This window comes from Indicator indicator, chromosome 7 (assembly GCF_027791375.1).
Source record: "Indicator indicator isolate 239-I01 chromosome 7, UM_Iind_1.1, whole genome shotgun sequence".
In the NCBI taxonomy this organism is placed as follows: Eukaryota; Metazoa; Chordata; class Aves; order Piciformes; family Indicatoridae; genus Indicator; species Indicator indicator.
In genome coordinates, this window is record NC_072016.1 from 16,032,625 (window position 1) to 16,047,896 (window position 15,272).

General features: G+C 45.4%; 1 protein-coding gene across 1 annotated transcript; it reads left to right on the forward strand.

The window, feature by feature from the left end:
- The first annotated feature begins 1,306 nt into the window (after positions 1-1,306).
- On the forward strand, positions 1,307-14,661 carry CXCL12 (C-X-C motif chemokine ligand 12). Its single transcript, XM_054382384.1, has 5 exons — positions 1,307-1,375; positions 5,600-5,717; positions 8,998-9,084; positions 12,705-12,802; positions 14,615-14,661. The coding sequence occupies exons 1-5, from the start codon at positions 1,315-1,317 to the stop codon at positions 14,644-14,646; spliced, it is 396 nt and encodes a 131-aa protein (XP_054238359.1). The 5' UTR covers positions 1,307-1,314; the 3' UTR covers positions 14,647-14,661.
- The last annotated feature ends 611 nt before the right edge of the window (positions 14,662-15,272 follow it).

Below are 15,272 nucleotides of genomic sequence, written 5' to 3' on the forward strand. Positions count from 1 at the left end.
TGTCTTTGGTAGGCATCATGGACCTGTCCTCTAAACACCTTCAGACCAGGATTAGCTTTACCCACTCACCCCCCTCTGCCCCAGTCTTACCGAGGGCGCCTGTTTTAAATGAAGCTAAGGGGTCCAAATTCAATCAAAGCCTCGATATTTATTTAAAGTATTGAATGGCAACAAACGGGGCCCCATGGGCTGGACTGCAGACAGCGAAGACATGCTTAAGTTAATTACACTTGACAATGCTTTAATAGCTCAGGGTAAGTGGTACCGCTTAGACCTCCCTGCTCTGCAGCACTATCGGGGCTTTCAGACGAGGTGCCAAGGAGCCCAGCGGCATCTGCAATACAAAGGAGGCGAAATGTGGCAGCAAATGTACAACTGGGTTTAGCTAATACGGGGAAAAGCGATGTTTCGACCAACTGTCCAGAGGCAAAAAAAAAAAAAAAAATTAAAAAAAAAAAAAACAACAAAACAAAAAAAACCCCCCCACCTTAAAGTTCCTCTCTTTCCTTTCTTTCCCACCCCCCAAAAAACCCCAACCAACCAAACACACACACAAAAACCCCCCAAACCCAAACAAACAAAAAGACCAAACAAAACAAACCAAACCAAACCAAACAAACCCACCACAAAACCACAAAATCAAACCCCAAGAAAAAGCTTCTGAGGAGATGCTTTGTGTAAGGCGCTGGATCTGATGCCCAGGGCGCCGGTGTAAATTTAGATTCGCGCCCCCAGGAGTGAGGGAGATTTTGCTTCCCTTCTCGGTGTGAGCGGTGAGCCCCTACAGGATGCTTACCCACAGCTGTCCCAGGGCTATGCAGCTCTGGTTCAAAAGAAGTGGGGTCAGGGTGCGCAGAAGGGACCAAGGCTGGCGTAGTTTGGTGAGGAAACCTTCTCCCCCCGGCCAGGGCTGGATGGAGCGGCCGACAGCTCGGCTACCCGCCGCAGCTCCAGCCGCCGTGCGTCCGGGACCCCCAGGGGGGAGCGCACCGTCGCTGCTGTCCCATGAGGGGCTCGGGTCTCAGGGCTGCTGGGACAAGCGCTTTGCCTGGGGCAAGACTGCCGGGCTGACGGAGCGAAGAGAGGAGCCCTCGCTCTTTTGGTTCCTTTCCAAGCATTTTTAAGAGAGGAAGGATGTAATAACATGCCACGGGCAATAAATCATAGCCTAGCTACTCCCCCTGGCTCCCCTCCCCCAGCCCGGCGGTCCCGGCCCCTCTATAGAGGGAGGGGAGGAGGGGACTCCCGCAGAGCGCCGCAGCCGCCGGGACGAACAGTCCTTTGCCTGCTCCGCGCCCCGCCAGAAGTACCAGCATGGACCTCCGAGCCCTAGCTCTGCTTACTTTCGCCCTGGCGATCATCTCCCTCTCGGAGGGTAAGTAAGCGAGCTGCCGGGACCCGTTTCTCTCCGCTTGCTTCGCTCCCGCTTACGGACGCCGGGGAACCCGGCTGGGAGCCACGGCTCTTGGAACTCTTCACCCTTCTCCCTCAGCTCACCCGCTCTCCCGGCCCTGCCTCCTGCCGCAGTTCAGACGTGCGTGTCTGGCGAGCTCCAAGCCGCTGGCGGGTGTGCGCGGGGAACAGGCAAGCTCTCCCTTGCCTTGACCGTTCGCTTTCTTAAAAGGAACGCTGGTCAAAGCAATCCTCTTTGCCAAATTTATCCCGGATTGAAATCGGCTGTGGTGAAAACTTGCAACGGCGCGCGGTCTGTAGGAAGGCGATTGGGTTGCAAAGTATCGATTTCCCGTTTAAAAAAAAAAAATAAATAAAACCCAAACCAAACCCCAACCCCAACTAAAAGTTACAAGAAATGAGGAACAGGCGGTTGCACGGTTTCTTTTCGCATCCTCTGTCGTGATCCTCGATCAGGGCAGAGTTGAGCCAAAGTGGTCACTCGACTGGAATTCATCGCACCCCCAACGAGGGTGCACGGAGAGGTTTCCGGGGGTGCGCTGACGAGAGCTCTGGAGGGACTAGGGCTGGCAGCCTGCGAGCGCTGCTGAGGTAGCATTTGTCGCGAAGGCAGTGACATCGCGGCTGTCCCACGCGCACCGCGCTGCCCGCTGATCGTCCCTGGAGTCGGGTCGCGGCGGCAGCCGGTCGATTGCTCGCCAGCCGCTCGCCGTGGGAGCTGCCGAGTGCGGGCAGCTCTGGAGACCGCGGGCTACTGGCTGCACCATCCGCGCCGCAACCGTGGAGCGTGGGGAGCCCAGGCTCACAGGGCTCCGCGGCAGCAAAGACGGCGCGAAGGGGCCGTACTCCCCACGCGTGGTCGGGCGAGTGTTCTGCCTTGCAGCTTGTGGGCATCGCCCGGCTCTTCCTCTGCGGCTAACCTCTGGCGTGGCAAAGTCTTGACACCTTTTGTTCCCCCCATCGAAAGTTTGCTGGCTCAGTAACGAGCACCCTTTCAAACCTCCGCTCTCGTCTTATTCTCCCATTTCGGCGACCGAAACTTGGTTGTTCTCCACCCAGGATGCCTCCCGGTGCCGCCTTTGTTTAGCCCGAGGGAGTTAATTGCTCCCGATAACTTTGCTGATGCTTTTCTACTGCATTGTCCCAGCAGCAAGTCAGTCCCGGTGAAATGTACAAAAAGCCACCACGAAGCAAGCGCTACCCAGGAGAGACCCCCAAGAGGCAGACTGGGCCGGTGGGTTCTGTCCCCGGGCGCTTATCTACTACGCAGGAGCTGCGGGCTGGGAAGTGAGCACTGCAGATAACTGAGGGCAAACCTGAAGGGCCGCAGGCGGCAGGGACAGCTCCAGCCTCTCGCCCCCCACCTCTACGAGCAGCTGTAGGGCTCTCTCTCTTTGCTTGGCTCCCCTCGGCTGCTCTTAGCACAGGGCTAGAAGGCTGGTAAGGTTCTCCTTAGCTTGCAGCAAATGGCACCAGGTATCTTTATGGCAGGGTAAGAGTGCCTGGGACCTGGCTACCTGACTAGGGATATTACTTTAAAGTGTTGGAGAAAAACTAGTGTAAGGAGAGAGACTCCACCTGCTTGCAATGAGAAGAGTGAATTTTTTTTGTGTGTGCTTCTTTGTGTATCATGTAGTGAGCTCAGTCTTGATCCAGATGAGGACTTGCAGGGTGCTGGAGGCCAGGTGAACTTTGAATTCTCCCTAGCCAACGTGGTAAGGGTGATCTGCCTGTCACAGCCTCACTTCCTAGGGAAACAAAGCTGTTCTAGTCCTAAAACACTTTGCAGCTCTCTCTCCTGATTCTGACAAATACACTCTTGGATGAACAGGAGTAAAATGAAGTTTTCGTCAAATGTTTTATCTGTTTGTGCCCAGCCTGCCCACCTGGATACAGCTTCCCTTTCCACTCAAGTGCCTGTAAGTGATGCTGAGAGCTGACCCTGTTGGTGCCTGTGCTGCCGCTCTGTGGTGCTTGGTTCCTGTTGCTGGTCATGAGGCAAGGGGCACAGAAATGACAAAGGGATCATTGTGCAGGGAGGGGAGTTGTCTTTCCACCTTGCACTGGGGTGACAGAACAACATCAAATTCTGGGGATTCCCCACTTCCTTGCTGTGCTCAATGCCCTTTCTTGGGCAGGAAACAACTCTGGAACTTGTACATGTTAGTCATGGTTCAACTTTCTCTGCCCCTGATTTCAAATGTTATGGAATTGAAAGTCCCTCTTCTAGTGTCAGAGAGGATAGGACTACATTCTCAAAGCATAGATTTGAATGATTCATCTCCTGCATGTTGTATAGGGTAAAAGTTGCTTAAATTTCCTTGGTACAAGCCTGCAGAGACACTTCCACTGCAGCTGTTCTGAGTGGGTTTGTATGACTGCATTAAATTTCAGTCTCTCTTTCAAGTACAAACTCACTGATATGTAGCTATCAGGCACAGATTTGCAGTGAGAAATCCTAGTGTCTTTCTCACTCACTTCCACAATACCACTAGTCAGTCTAGCGCATGTTTATGAGGGTCACCCTGCAGCCCTCATTCCTCCTCTCCCTGCAGATGGGAGCTTGTCCTTCCACTTACTAATTCATAGATGATATAATTGTTTGGACTGACATAAAACTGAGAGAAAAAGTCCTCCAATTTTGTTAACTTACAGTCTAGATCATGGTGTGAATCTGGAGGAATTTACTCACATTGATGAATTCCTATGGCTTTGCCCATCTGCCTGTGGAATCTGATTCTGGCTCATCAGTTACCAGAGGCACTTGGGAAAAAAATGTTTTTCCCTCCTGAGGACAGGGTAAATTTACTGTGCTATTCCTGGTTATGTGTGTTAGAGACAGGCTTTGGTAAATATGCAATATATGCAGATCAGCTGCACTTAGAAAAGCTGTCTCTTTTCTCACCTTCCTAGACAGCAGTTTAGGGATTCCAAGCCTTTCCCTGCTCTTTAGCTCTCCATCTGCCTTTAAGGGAACTGGGTTTGGAAGCTACTAGTGCTCCTAAATAAACAGGGTGGCAAATTGCCAGGTAGGATCTTAAGCCCTGTTAGATACAGATCTGATCTTCTACAGCATGAGCCTAATCTTTTGGGTTAGGTGTATGAATCTAATTCCTCCCAGAGGCTGGAAACTGCTCCACTGGGAAACTTTTAAACCTTAAGCAACTCTTTCTAGGCTTCCATGCAAGGCTTCAGTGTTTGTACTGTAGTGTGCATGGAGCTTTGAAGCTTACACACAGAACGAGGAACATACTTATGCGCACTTATTTGCCAGTAATTAAGTTCTGTCACGGAGAAATCAGGTAGCAGGACTGCATCAGAGGCTGGCAAATGCGCACCTGCTTTTCTTAGTTCTGCATGCATATGCATGCCTGATTTTTAGCGTTGGGGGCTAAATTTAATTCTGTCCCTAGTGATGCCAGTGACAAAACTGGCGGTCCGTGTTTAGCACATGGAGAGCGCACTGCCTGATAAATGTCTCCTCTGTTGCCGTTACTTTGCCTGAAGCTAGGAGCTCAAAAGACTCCAAATCTCTCCTGCGAAACCGCTGTGATCTCGCATCTCCGAGTCCACCTCCTTATGCGAGTGTGTTGGCTGGGAGCAAAGGCTGGCTCTAGTGGGGAAAGGTCAGCCTCTGGGCCCTGGGAAATCCTGAAAGACTCAGAGCTTTTCTGTAGCCAGTAAGTCCCCCGTGAAAAGCCTGCACCTGAGCCGAGCTGTTTTGATCTGAACGCTTTGGAATTCATCGCTTTCTTCTGGCTACCTTCTAATTTAGCCTCGGGTCAAAATCATTTGACAAGAACAACACTGAGGACAAGTGCCCCTCTTTTGTCCTTTATCTTGTCTAATTACCAGGAGCATCCCTGCACAATGGAGCGGCTCCTTATTCTAATCTCTTGTTCTTTACTTATCTCCATTTTCTCTCCCTCTTCTTTTGTCTTCTAAAATCCCGCGCACCGTTATTGAAAGGCTGGGTGCTGGAGTAAAAGGATTGTGCTGTGAGCTGTAGGCAAATGCTCTTCCAAAGCTACAGCTTTTCTCCTGCCACCCCCCCCCCCCCCCTTTTTTTTTTTTTTTCTTCTTTCACCTGCATGGTTGGAGGGAGTTTCTGTCAGGTCTCTGTATCTGTGCGGCTGACCGGGAGCAAGAGAGAGTAACGTGTCCTTTCTCTCCCTGTGTCCCCCAGAGAAACCCGTCAGCCTGACCTACCGATGTCCCTGCCGATTCTACGAGAGCAACGTGGCAAGAGCCAACATTAAGCACCTCAAAATCCTCTCCACACCCAACTGCTCACTTCAGATTGTGTAAGTTTTCACTCTTTTCAGCTGGGTGCAAATCTCAGGTGTCGAAAAGAAGAGTTACACAACTGGCTCCTGCTTTGGTGGCTGAAGTTTGGTCTGTCTCATGCCATGACTTCCAATTAATCTCTTCACCCCATGTGTCAGATACACATGGACCCTGCTTTGTTCCACACAAAGGAGCTCAGCTGGATGTTTCCCAGCTGTGTTCTACCTCTGTGATCTCCTTGTGATTATGCAGTCCACGTCCTGTTCCCCTATGGGTATGTGAGCAGAAATGTCAGACAACCTTGTCCATTGCCTCGGATGTGGAGCTTCACACCTTGGGGAAAATACTTTACATTGGTTTGAGTCTTCTAATGCTCCACTTCTCCATGAGAGGAACTAAACAAGCAAAATGAAATCCTGGATTTCCTGTAGCCTCCACAGGAGGTACAGACCCTAAACATGTGCTGGCCTGATCTAGGGACACATTGACCAGGCCAAGGCTGATGCTTGTAGATCACAGATCACAGAGGAGAGAAATAATGGGCTCTTAATGGAGAATAACATCTTTATATTTGCTGAAAAAGAAAAAAAATAATTATTTTCAGGGAAAATGGGGTCATAGACATGTGTGTGTGCTTAGGAAGGTCTTTTTATTTGGTTCATTTGTTCGTGGCTGCGCCCCTCTTTCCCCAAATTCAAAATCTCCAGAAGAAACAAAAATAGCATTCATCTTTTCATTGTGAAGGAGTCTTACTACTGCTGACCTCAGTAAGAGGATCTCGGTGAACAGAGCGGGTTTCTCTGCAGTGATCCCATCACTAGTTTTGTCTTTGATCCACGTTGAGCCTCAAATGCTGCAGAAATCTATTCTTTGTCATCCAAAATATTTCTGCACTCAGCTGATGTGGTTTCATGAGCTTTATCAGGAATGTACAGATATATTGAAAAGCACGCATCCATTCCTGAACCTTTTTTTTTTCTTTCCTTCTTTCTTAAACCACTCTGGGTAGATCAACAACATTTTCTCATGTGTGCTTCTGCCTTAGGATTTGGTGGAGGACAGTGAGAAACATGTAAGTCTCAGCTGAGAAATAATTTCCTTTCACAAAATGGCAAAACCAGCTGTGACTAACTGATCTCTACCTATAAACAAATTTGAAGGCAAGCATCCAAAATGCAGTAGTGTACGGACTTGTGCTCTGGGACTGTCAATGGATATTGCAATGGTTCCAGTGCTAAAGCTTTGTAAAGGATTTGAAATGTTTCTGGATTAGTTTCAAGAATATTATAGGCATTTATGACAGGACAGAGTATGCATTTATGACAGGACAGAGTATACATTTATCTCTTAATTAATACATGATCTTAACTATTAGGGTTAGATAAGAGCATGAAATGCAGAAACACAAACAATTCATATTCTTGCTCATTTATGACTTGTTTGTTTGTCTGCAATGGGATTCAATGGCATACAGAACACACCATCTTTTTGTTACTTTATGAGTTAAGGTACTTAAAAGGTACCTCCAAATACCCCTGAAACATCATGAGTTTGAACTAGGTCTTTATCAAAATAGAAGCTGAAATGGAATCAAAATATAACACATAAAATTCTAATCTTGATGATTTTAAGCACACTGAATTTAGTGGGCATGTATTTTCCAGTGAAAGTAAAAGTAAATTAAAAAGCTACTGGGAACACAAAATCTCAGTGAAATCATATAGTTTTAAGGAAAGAATTTGTGGGTTTGTGTAGAGGTTGTTTTTTTTTTTTTGTCTTTTTTATTTGTTTTTGTTGATTTGGTCTTTTTGTCTTCCTCCCCCCGCCTCTTCCCCCCCACGTACATTCCACTTTATTAATGAGGGGGAACTGTACCTGAGCAAAAAATCCTAAGAGCAGGCTTTTGTCTTTGTTTCTATTGGAAGCCACCTCTCCAAATCCAGAAATCTCCTCTGTCAATGTCTACTTCTACAAATCCCACTCTAAATTCTCTGCTTTTCAATGAAGGGCAATAGGCATAGTTAGCATGCAATTAATTACATCCTAAAGTAGACGCCTAAACCAGTTCAGATTAACTTGCTATATAACTGCCCAGGTCTCTCACATGACTGTACAAGGAGGCAGGGGCTGATAGGCTCAGACATAAATGTCTAAAAAAAAATGTCTTAATAGGTGAGAGGAATTGCATTGCACGTAGCTGGGGGCTGGTTATGTGTGCTTTTGGTTCCGTACCCTTCAAAACCAGCTCAAGAGTTCCAGGCTAACATCAGCAAATCCATTCTTATTTTCTGTTAGAATCACTTCACCAGAAACACTCCAGTTTGGCACTGCTGTAAGGGAAATACGAATTAGGCCCATTCATTTCTTGATTGGTGCGGGGCTTGCAAGACTGGATCTTCAATGTGTTTACCTTACACTGTTTTGTTGCATAAATTCAGACCATGGAGCCTTTTTGACCTGTTATTTCTTCTTTCATAGTTTTATATTCTGCAGATTTAATTTTCTAAAGTGGGGAACATTTTGGCTTCCATCCAGCAAAATGCTTGAACAAGTACAGAACTTACTCTTATGGGCATTCGTACTGCTTCTGTATGAAAGACGCAGATAGCCCAAATGCCAAACTCACAGGGAATTCAAAGTAGCTAAGCAGTCTAGTGTGGAAAGTGCAGCTTGGACACCCAGGAGAAGCCCCTGAGGAGGTTTCTGCTTTTGTTTCCAGCACTGAATGAACACAGGAGTGAAAATTTGCCTCTGGCTCTATAGTACTTCCAGTTGCCTTCCTGCTTGCAATCTGTTCAGTCTTGTACAAAAGAAAAAGCTAACAAGTGACCAGACTCTTTCATAATATCCAAGAGGCATGGTTTGGTGTCTGTCCTCAAAACATGTGAAACTTCAATTTTGGATTGAACCAGAAAGCCATTCTTAATTAATTCCTTGCAAAAATGACCTGTACCATACCAGTATTTCCAAATGAAATTTAATTATTGTCAGCATGGAACTTATTGCAACCCAGATCTGCATTGGAAAACAAATTCAGTATCTGCCCCACCCCTAAGTGCACACCTTCACGCAGCACGAGTCACAAGAATCATCCTCAGAGGAGACAGGTAGCACTAGTGCTTCAAAACCAGGGATGTTTATAATAGGTGCCTCAAGGATGGCAAAGATAACCCATCCTCTTCACAGGTTAATTGAGAGCAGTACTGACATACAAAAGTAAGACCCCTAAGGTGCGTTGTGGGTGTGGGCTGAGGAATGTTGCACATTAGACTCACTCTGACTTTTCTCTTTTGGCAGCGCAAGGCTCAAGAGCAACAGCAAGCAAGTGTGCATTGATCCCAAGTTAAAGTGGATCCAGGAATATCTGGAGAAAGCTTTAAACAAGTAAGGCAAGAGACAAATGGACTTAACAGCTAACAACCTGAATTATTAAAGGGTAGAACATTAAGGGCTGGCTTTTACCATGCGGACAAAGTACTCGTGGAATCAGATATTGTTCTGAAGATGGGTTTGGAGTTGACCTTGTCTGTAATAAAACAGCTTCTAGTATATCCTAAATGTTAAATTAAGAGTTTTGCCAGGGTTTGAGGCAAAACGTATCCTCATCAATCTCTTCTGGGGTCCCCAGCTCATTTTTTAAAAAAGCCGTTCTCCTAAGGAAAATGCTTCCTTTATGCTCCCTCTTTCCCAAGTCAAACTACAATTACTTCAGAGTCTATATTGTTCCAGATTCCTTGGAGCCCCTTCTCCATGTTACTGCATTGAGGGTCTGTTTGCACAGGCAGCTGTGGCCTAGGGGGTCTTGGCACTAAATTGTTTCTCTGCTGGCCAGTGAGGAGTGCTGTTAATATCAGCCAAGACAAGATACACTGCCGTGAATCAGGCTCTTTGAAAAGGCCAGGGGAAAACCTGTAATACCTGGCAAACTCAGACTTTTAAAATCTATTTTTATTCCCCTTGAAAGTGGATGATCATGACTACTCTGAGGTGCACCCAGTATATCTCAGTTCAATTTTAGTAAGCTAAATTTCTACTGAGTTGCTGGGGAGGCCTCCAGCCTTTCTAGGATGGAAGATAAGACAAATGATGGTATAAAGCATTTTCTTGGTTGTCCAGAGGCCTGGGCTGTGGTTGATCCAACAGCAACATTTTGGCCATCAAGTCTACCTGTGCACTCAGTATCCCTCCCATCCTTGCCACCACATTCCCTCTCAGTAACTGTAACCGTGCTGAACATAAAGGCAGGGCTGGAATCCAGTCATTTACACAGCAATGCATTCTTGGAGAAATGTAGGAAAGCGCTTGACCCCAGGGCAGATGTGAGGCAGTTCAGGTAGCTGAATGCCCTCCACTGTTTGCTTTAAAAAACATCTGCCAAACAAGAGTTAGAGTTTGAAAAAAAACAAATAAAACTTTGTTCCCCAGTGTTTTTACAAGAAGGATTGGGGGGAAATGTTATCAGAAGCAGAGAGATTCTTTCATGTGGCCCTTTTGAGACCACACTGGGGCCAAGAGTGAGAAGAAAGGTGAGAAGGAAGCCAGCTCACAAACTGACTGTGATTCCAGCCCTGACAGCTTTTCCTATCTCATCCAATGCTCAGTGCCTTCTCTGCTGCCAGCACTCAGCCCTCTTGTCCTTTGGGCAAATTCTCTGTTGAGGTAATCCAGGATGATGTTGGATTTAGGCACAAATCAACCTAAGAGCAGAGTGTGGCCCATGCTGACTATCCCAGGGGCTTGAGCTTTGTTTTCCGAGTTGGGAAAATCCTCAAACCCCTGCCTGAGTTTGTTTGTTATCATCCTCAATGAAGCCCTTGGTGCTGTTCATAAGACCTGAAACTTAGGAGGCACATAAGAAATTTGTAGGGTTGGGAAAATGTGATTATTTGCTCAGATCCTGCCTGCCTGACTTAGGGGAACAACTCAGCTGGAACATGTTCTGCTTTCACTTTCACTAGTGAAGATCTGTGGCTAGCTTTACTGAAACTAGTGAGGCTTATGCCTGATCTCCAGCCAGATTCTGGGCTTTGTTTACCTAGTACTAATCCAGAAGTAATTCTACCGATTTGGTGGATTTCTTCATAGTTTACACTGAATAATGGAAGATAATTTGGTCCCAGTAATATGACCTAAGATGACAGCATGTATCTCCATCACCTAATCCTGTAATCATGGCACGGTTTTCATTTTCCAACTAGTAACGCTAGCACCAGTGGCATTTTCATGCTCCACAGACAGTCAGGGCTCTGTCTGTAGCATTTTCACAAGGCATGTTTTTGATATATTTTAGTGCACAGCTTTGACTTCTTCAATGAAATGTACTTTGGAATATATTTATAGTACATCAAACAATTCATATATTTGAATTGGAGCCATATGAATGTTGGTAGTTTAAAACACCGATATCCCTCAAAACTACTAACAGCTTGTAAAATAAATCTATATAGATCTATAAATGTTAATGTAGCTATCCATTTCAATCAGCCATATATTATATTTTTTCACTTGTACTGAAATTGTATGAAATGTGACATTACCCTATATGCACTAGCAATAAAATGGCTAATTGTTTCATGTTATGAAAACCCAATTGTACATGGGAATTTATTTTTCTGGAATAAAATCAATACGTTTTGTAGAAAGGACTCTTGTAATTGCTTAAGTAAAATCCAAACTGTCAAGACATCTTAATCTACCTCAGTGCTTCAATACAAGAGTATCTTTTGTATTATAGTCTGCAGATAAAGGCAAGGAAAAGCTCATAGAATGTTGTAGTCCAATACAGTTGATTGTGAAACCAGAGATGGTTTTTAGTATAGAATTATTTTGCTCGCTAATTCTGCTTAGCCTTTATTATTGCTTTATATTCATCACATCTCCATGTAATATACACACTTATGAACTTCAGTAAAATACATTCAGGCTGTCATGAACTCAAATTTTTTAACTGGCTTTAAAAATCATGATGCAGCTGTGACCAACATCATTCAACATTCATCTATTTAATTAGCAACGACCAAGTCAACATTTCTTGAAAGAGCTAACAAATCCTTTATCATTTCCAGGCAATCCCAGTCATCATTTACAGCACACTGACTGCCTTTCCCTTCTTCCTTCATGCAAGGATAAGCAAAATCAGGCCCTTTGGAGTGTTAACAGAGCCCAAAATATACAGGGACCAGTTTGTCTGCTCTCCCATTAATATAGTCCCATCTTGGAACTTCCCTCAGTCTGAGATGCTGGAATCCACTAGGCTCCATAGCTACTTCTGTCACAGATGAGAGCTGGCAGATCTGGAGAAGATAAGAAAGTCAAATAGGAAAAATCTTTCCCCTGAGGCCACTGAGAGAAAGGAAACTCCCAAATTCTAGGGGCTGGCTGTGATGGGAGCCAAGACCTGCTGCTGCCTGCCTACTCAGTATTTGTATGCCCCAGTCTGGCAGCTCTGTGGCTGAGGGTAATTTCTGACCTCATTTGTAAATACAGGCTGAAGTACAAGACACCCAAACAACTACCTCCTGGTACCCCACCAAGCATGTACTGGTTCAGTGTCCCATGTGATGGGATGATGCAGGCAACTATCTTTACAGCTTTGTTTTAAGTTGCCAAATGCCCACAAATCCCATAGAATAGCCACCAGTTCTGGTTGATGTCAGTGGGAATACTGGGTGGCATCCAGCCTCTCTTTGCTTTCATTGTACCTCAGGGGGCACTTGTATAGATGGTGAGGCTCCTGGCTGACAAGTTCTGTCAGGCATTAGGGAAGAATTCAATGTTTTGGGAAAAAGAGTTGTTCTGGCCTCAGAATTTGTAAATGTCCTGTCAACAGGGCACTTTGATTTGCTCAGTGTTCCTCTGGGGCAGAGGGTTTGTGAAAGGGGATGTTATCATCATTTGCCATCAACCTGCCAGTGAGATGTGAAGGGACCATAGGATGAAAGTGAATAAGGCCTTTGTATATGGATAATTTATGGCAGTCTTTTTGTATTTTTCTCTTAATTTAGACCACGTCATCGCACTCATAAAAAAAAGCAACAGAAGAAACGGGGCCAACTCTGCCCTTCCCGTGCAACACCACTAAAGTCTCCAGGGAGAAAGAATGGTAGGAGGCATTAGTTTCTGAGCTGGGATACCTCAGGTTCAAGTCCCTGCTCTTCCACTGACCATCCCTATGTGACCTTGGGCAAATACATCGGCCTATCCAGACCTCCATTTCCCCCTATATTTGTCAAGGATTACATCTGTACTCTCCCTGCAAGGGAATATCGTATAGATAAAACTCTTAAAACAGTGGAAAAGTTCTGCCACAACAGAGGCAGGAAATTTTTCCCATTATGCAGATGGGAAAATGAACATCCAAAGAGACCAAACTAACCCTGAAACAAAACCAAAGTCAAAAGCAGTGTAAATGTTTGAAAGCCCTATCAATTTTAGATGGCCATATTGCTCCAATACCAAACTGTCAGAGTTAAACTATCAATAATACCTTTCAGTTTGTTGCTGGTGTATTTTAATGACAAATACAGCACTGGATGGTGGCAACATGATTTGGTTCCTTGGTGACTTAGTTGACACGTCTTCTGTAGGAGATGCTAGACTAGTCCCAGAGAACAGTGTTCCATATACCAATGCTCTGCATGCCCCAGCTGGTTTTTTCCCACCAGGATGGTGTATCTTGCTTTTTTGCACCAAAAGAAGTAGGATTAATAGATATTGGAAAAAAATATCTTCAAAGAGGACAATTTTTCTCATGGCTTATTCATCCTCTTTGTGCTTGGATGAGTTTTCCAAGGCTGCCTTCACTGAGAGTACCCACAATTGTCTCTGGTTGTGGTCACATAATCTCAGTAGTACATGGGGCATTGGAAACAACGTGTTTGTTCTCATCTTGTAGGCTAGACAGCCTGGGATATCAGGGATTTTTTTTTTTTTTTCATATCTGGTGTTTACCTTCTAACACTTGTAACAGCCTTAGTAACCTCATCTCAACTGCAGCAGGCTGAACAGCCTGGAGCAGGAGTAGGGGTCACTTCACACAAAACCTGGAGGCCACCAGGCTTCTTGTTCTGAGTGAAACCTGCACATAATACACTTGCACTTTGCTGTGATGCCTAACCCACCAGTCCCTCAGAGTACAATGCTCACACTGATCATGGGAAACTTGATTTATCTGCCTTCTACCTTGAGCTCCCACTACTGCACTTAATGCCTCAGGCGTTTATTGTGCAGCCTGTGGCTACTCACCCTCCTTGTTACCTCACCTTCACTGGGTGGTCACCATGAGCTGTGACATGCTACCCAGCTGCTCACAGCAGGTGAGGTCCCAGAGAAGGGAGGCGATGGAGATGGCTCCTGGATGGATAGCACACTCAGGAGCCTCTGCTCTCAAGCTACCCCATGGTGGGAGCTGAACACCAACAAGAGCAGAACATGGACTGTCCTCTGTGTTCCTCCATTCTCACAGAGACCTGTGGAGCTGCAGTCCATGATCTCCAGCAGAACTATGGGGTAGGGGCAGGTAGAAAAGTAATTCCCAGTGCCATTTACTCCACTACTGGGGCTTCTCACAAATGATTAATCCCTCTTTGCCCACCAATAATTTTCTGCTCTGGCTTTCAAGTCCAGAATAAGCTTCTTAGCTAGCCTTCCTCCTATATTAGTTCTGAACACCTTACTAACTGTGGTGAGCACAACCTGCTCAAAATAACTTCTATTGCTGGATTTGCCCTGATGGGTCCCAGTAGCTCCTTGTGGAGAACTTCCCCCAAAATGTTTGACAGATGCTGGAGGGACTGCAAAAGAAATGCCTTTGGGTTAGTCCAGACACAGATTTGCTGTTTGACTAGGCCTGGTATTAAAGATTTTGCAACTGAAATAAACCTTAATAGTGTTTCACTCTGTTCTTCATCAACAGGAGGTTCAAGATGTAAGAGGCAAGCATTGTAAGCCGTCTACAAGATTTCTTACTGTAGGACCCAGAAAACAGATAACCAGTATTAGGGAATGAACACATTTCACTGTTATCATGCAGCACAAAAGCAACGCTTCATGCATTTCCAAAGGGTTTATTGTGGGCTGGTGATTTCTTTTTTGCACAAATTGGCTTGCTTTCACAGTGCTAATTTTTATATAGTAAGATGTAACTATTTGAGGAAAATATGTTTCTATACAGGTTGGTTTATTCCTTAGCACTGAGGGCAGATATGAGTTTAAACTAACCTTGTGTTATTATGTAATGTTTTATTTCCTTTGCTATGTAGAAGTCCTGCTTTATTTAACTTTATGTTGGTTCATGCAAGTCTCCTGGAGTTTTAAACCTAGAAGTACATGAACTATACAGTGCAATGATGTTGTAGTGGAGGAATTCTTTGCCTCCAGAAGTCTTCGAGACCAAGAACATAGGAAGGCTAAAAAGCATCAGACATTGATAAAAGTGGACAGCATTACAATGGGTGACATTTACAGGTATTTTGGGTGAGGGGTTAAACTAAAGGCTACATGGCTAAAGCCCTTCTCTGAGCAGCTGGTTGATGCACATGTGGTATTGCAAGGTGCTACTATTTGCTTTGTAG

Excerpts from the sequence above, each read along its gene's own strand:
- CXCL12 (XM_054382384.1), top strand. The coding sequence starts at position 1,315 with ATGGACCTCCGAGCCCTAGCTCTGCTTACTTTCGCCCTGGCGATCATC. Across the intron at positions 5,718-8,997 it reads AACTGCTCACTTCAGATTGT|CGCAAGGCTCAAGAGCAACA; the intron begins GTAAGTTTTCAC and ends CTCTTTTGGCAG. Across the intron at positions 12,803-14,614 it reads GTCTCCAGGGAGAAAGAATG|GAGGTTCAAGATGTAAGAGG; the intron begins GTAGGAGGCATT and ends CTTCATCAACAG.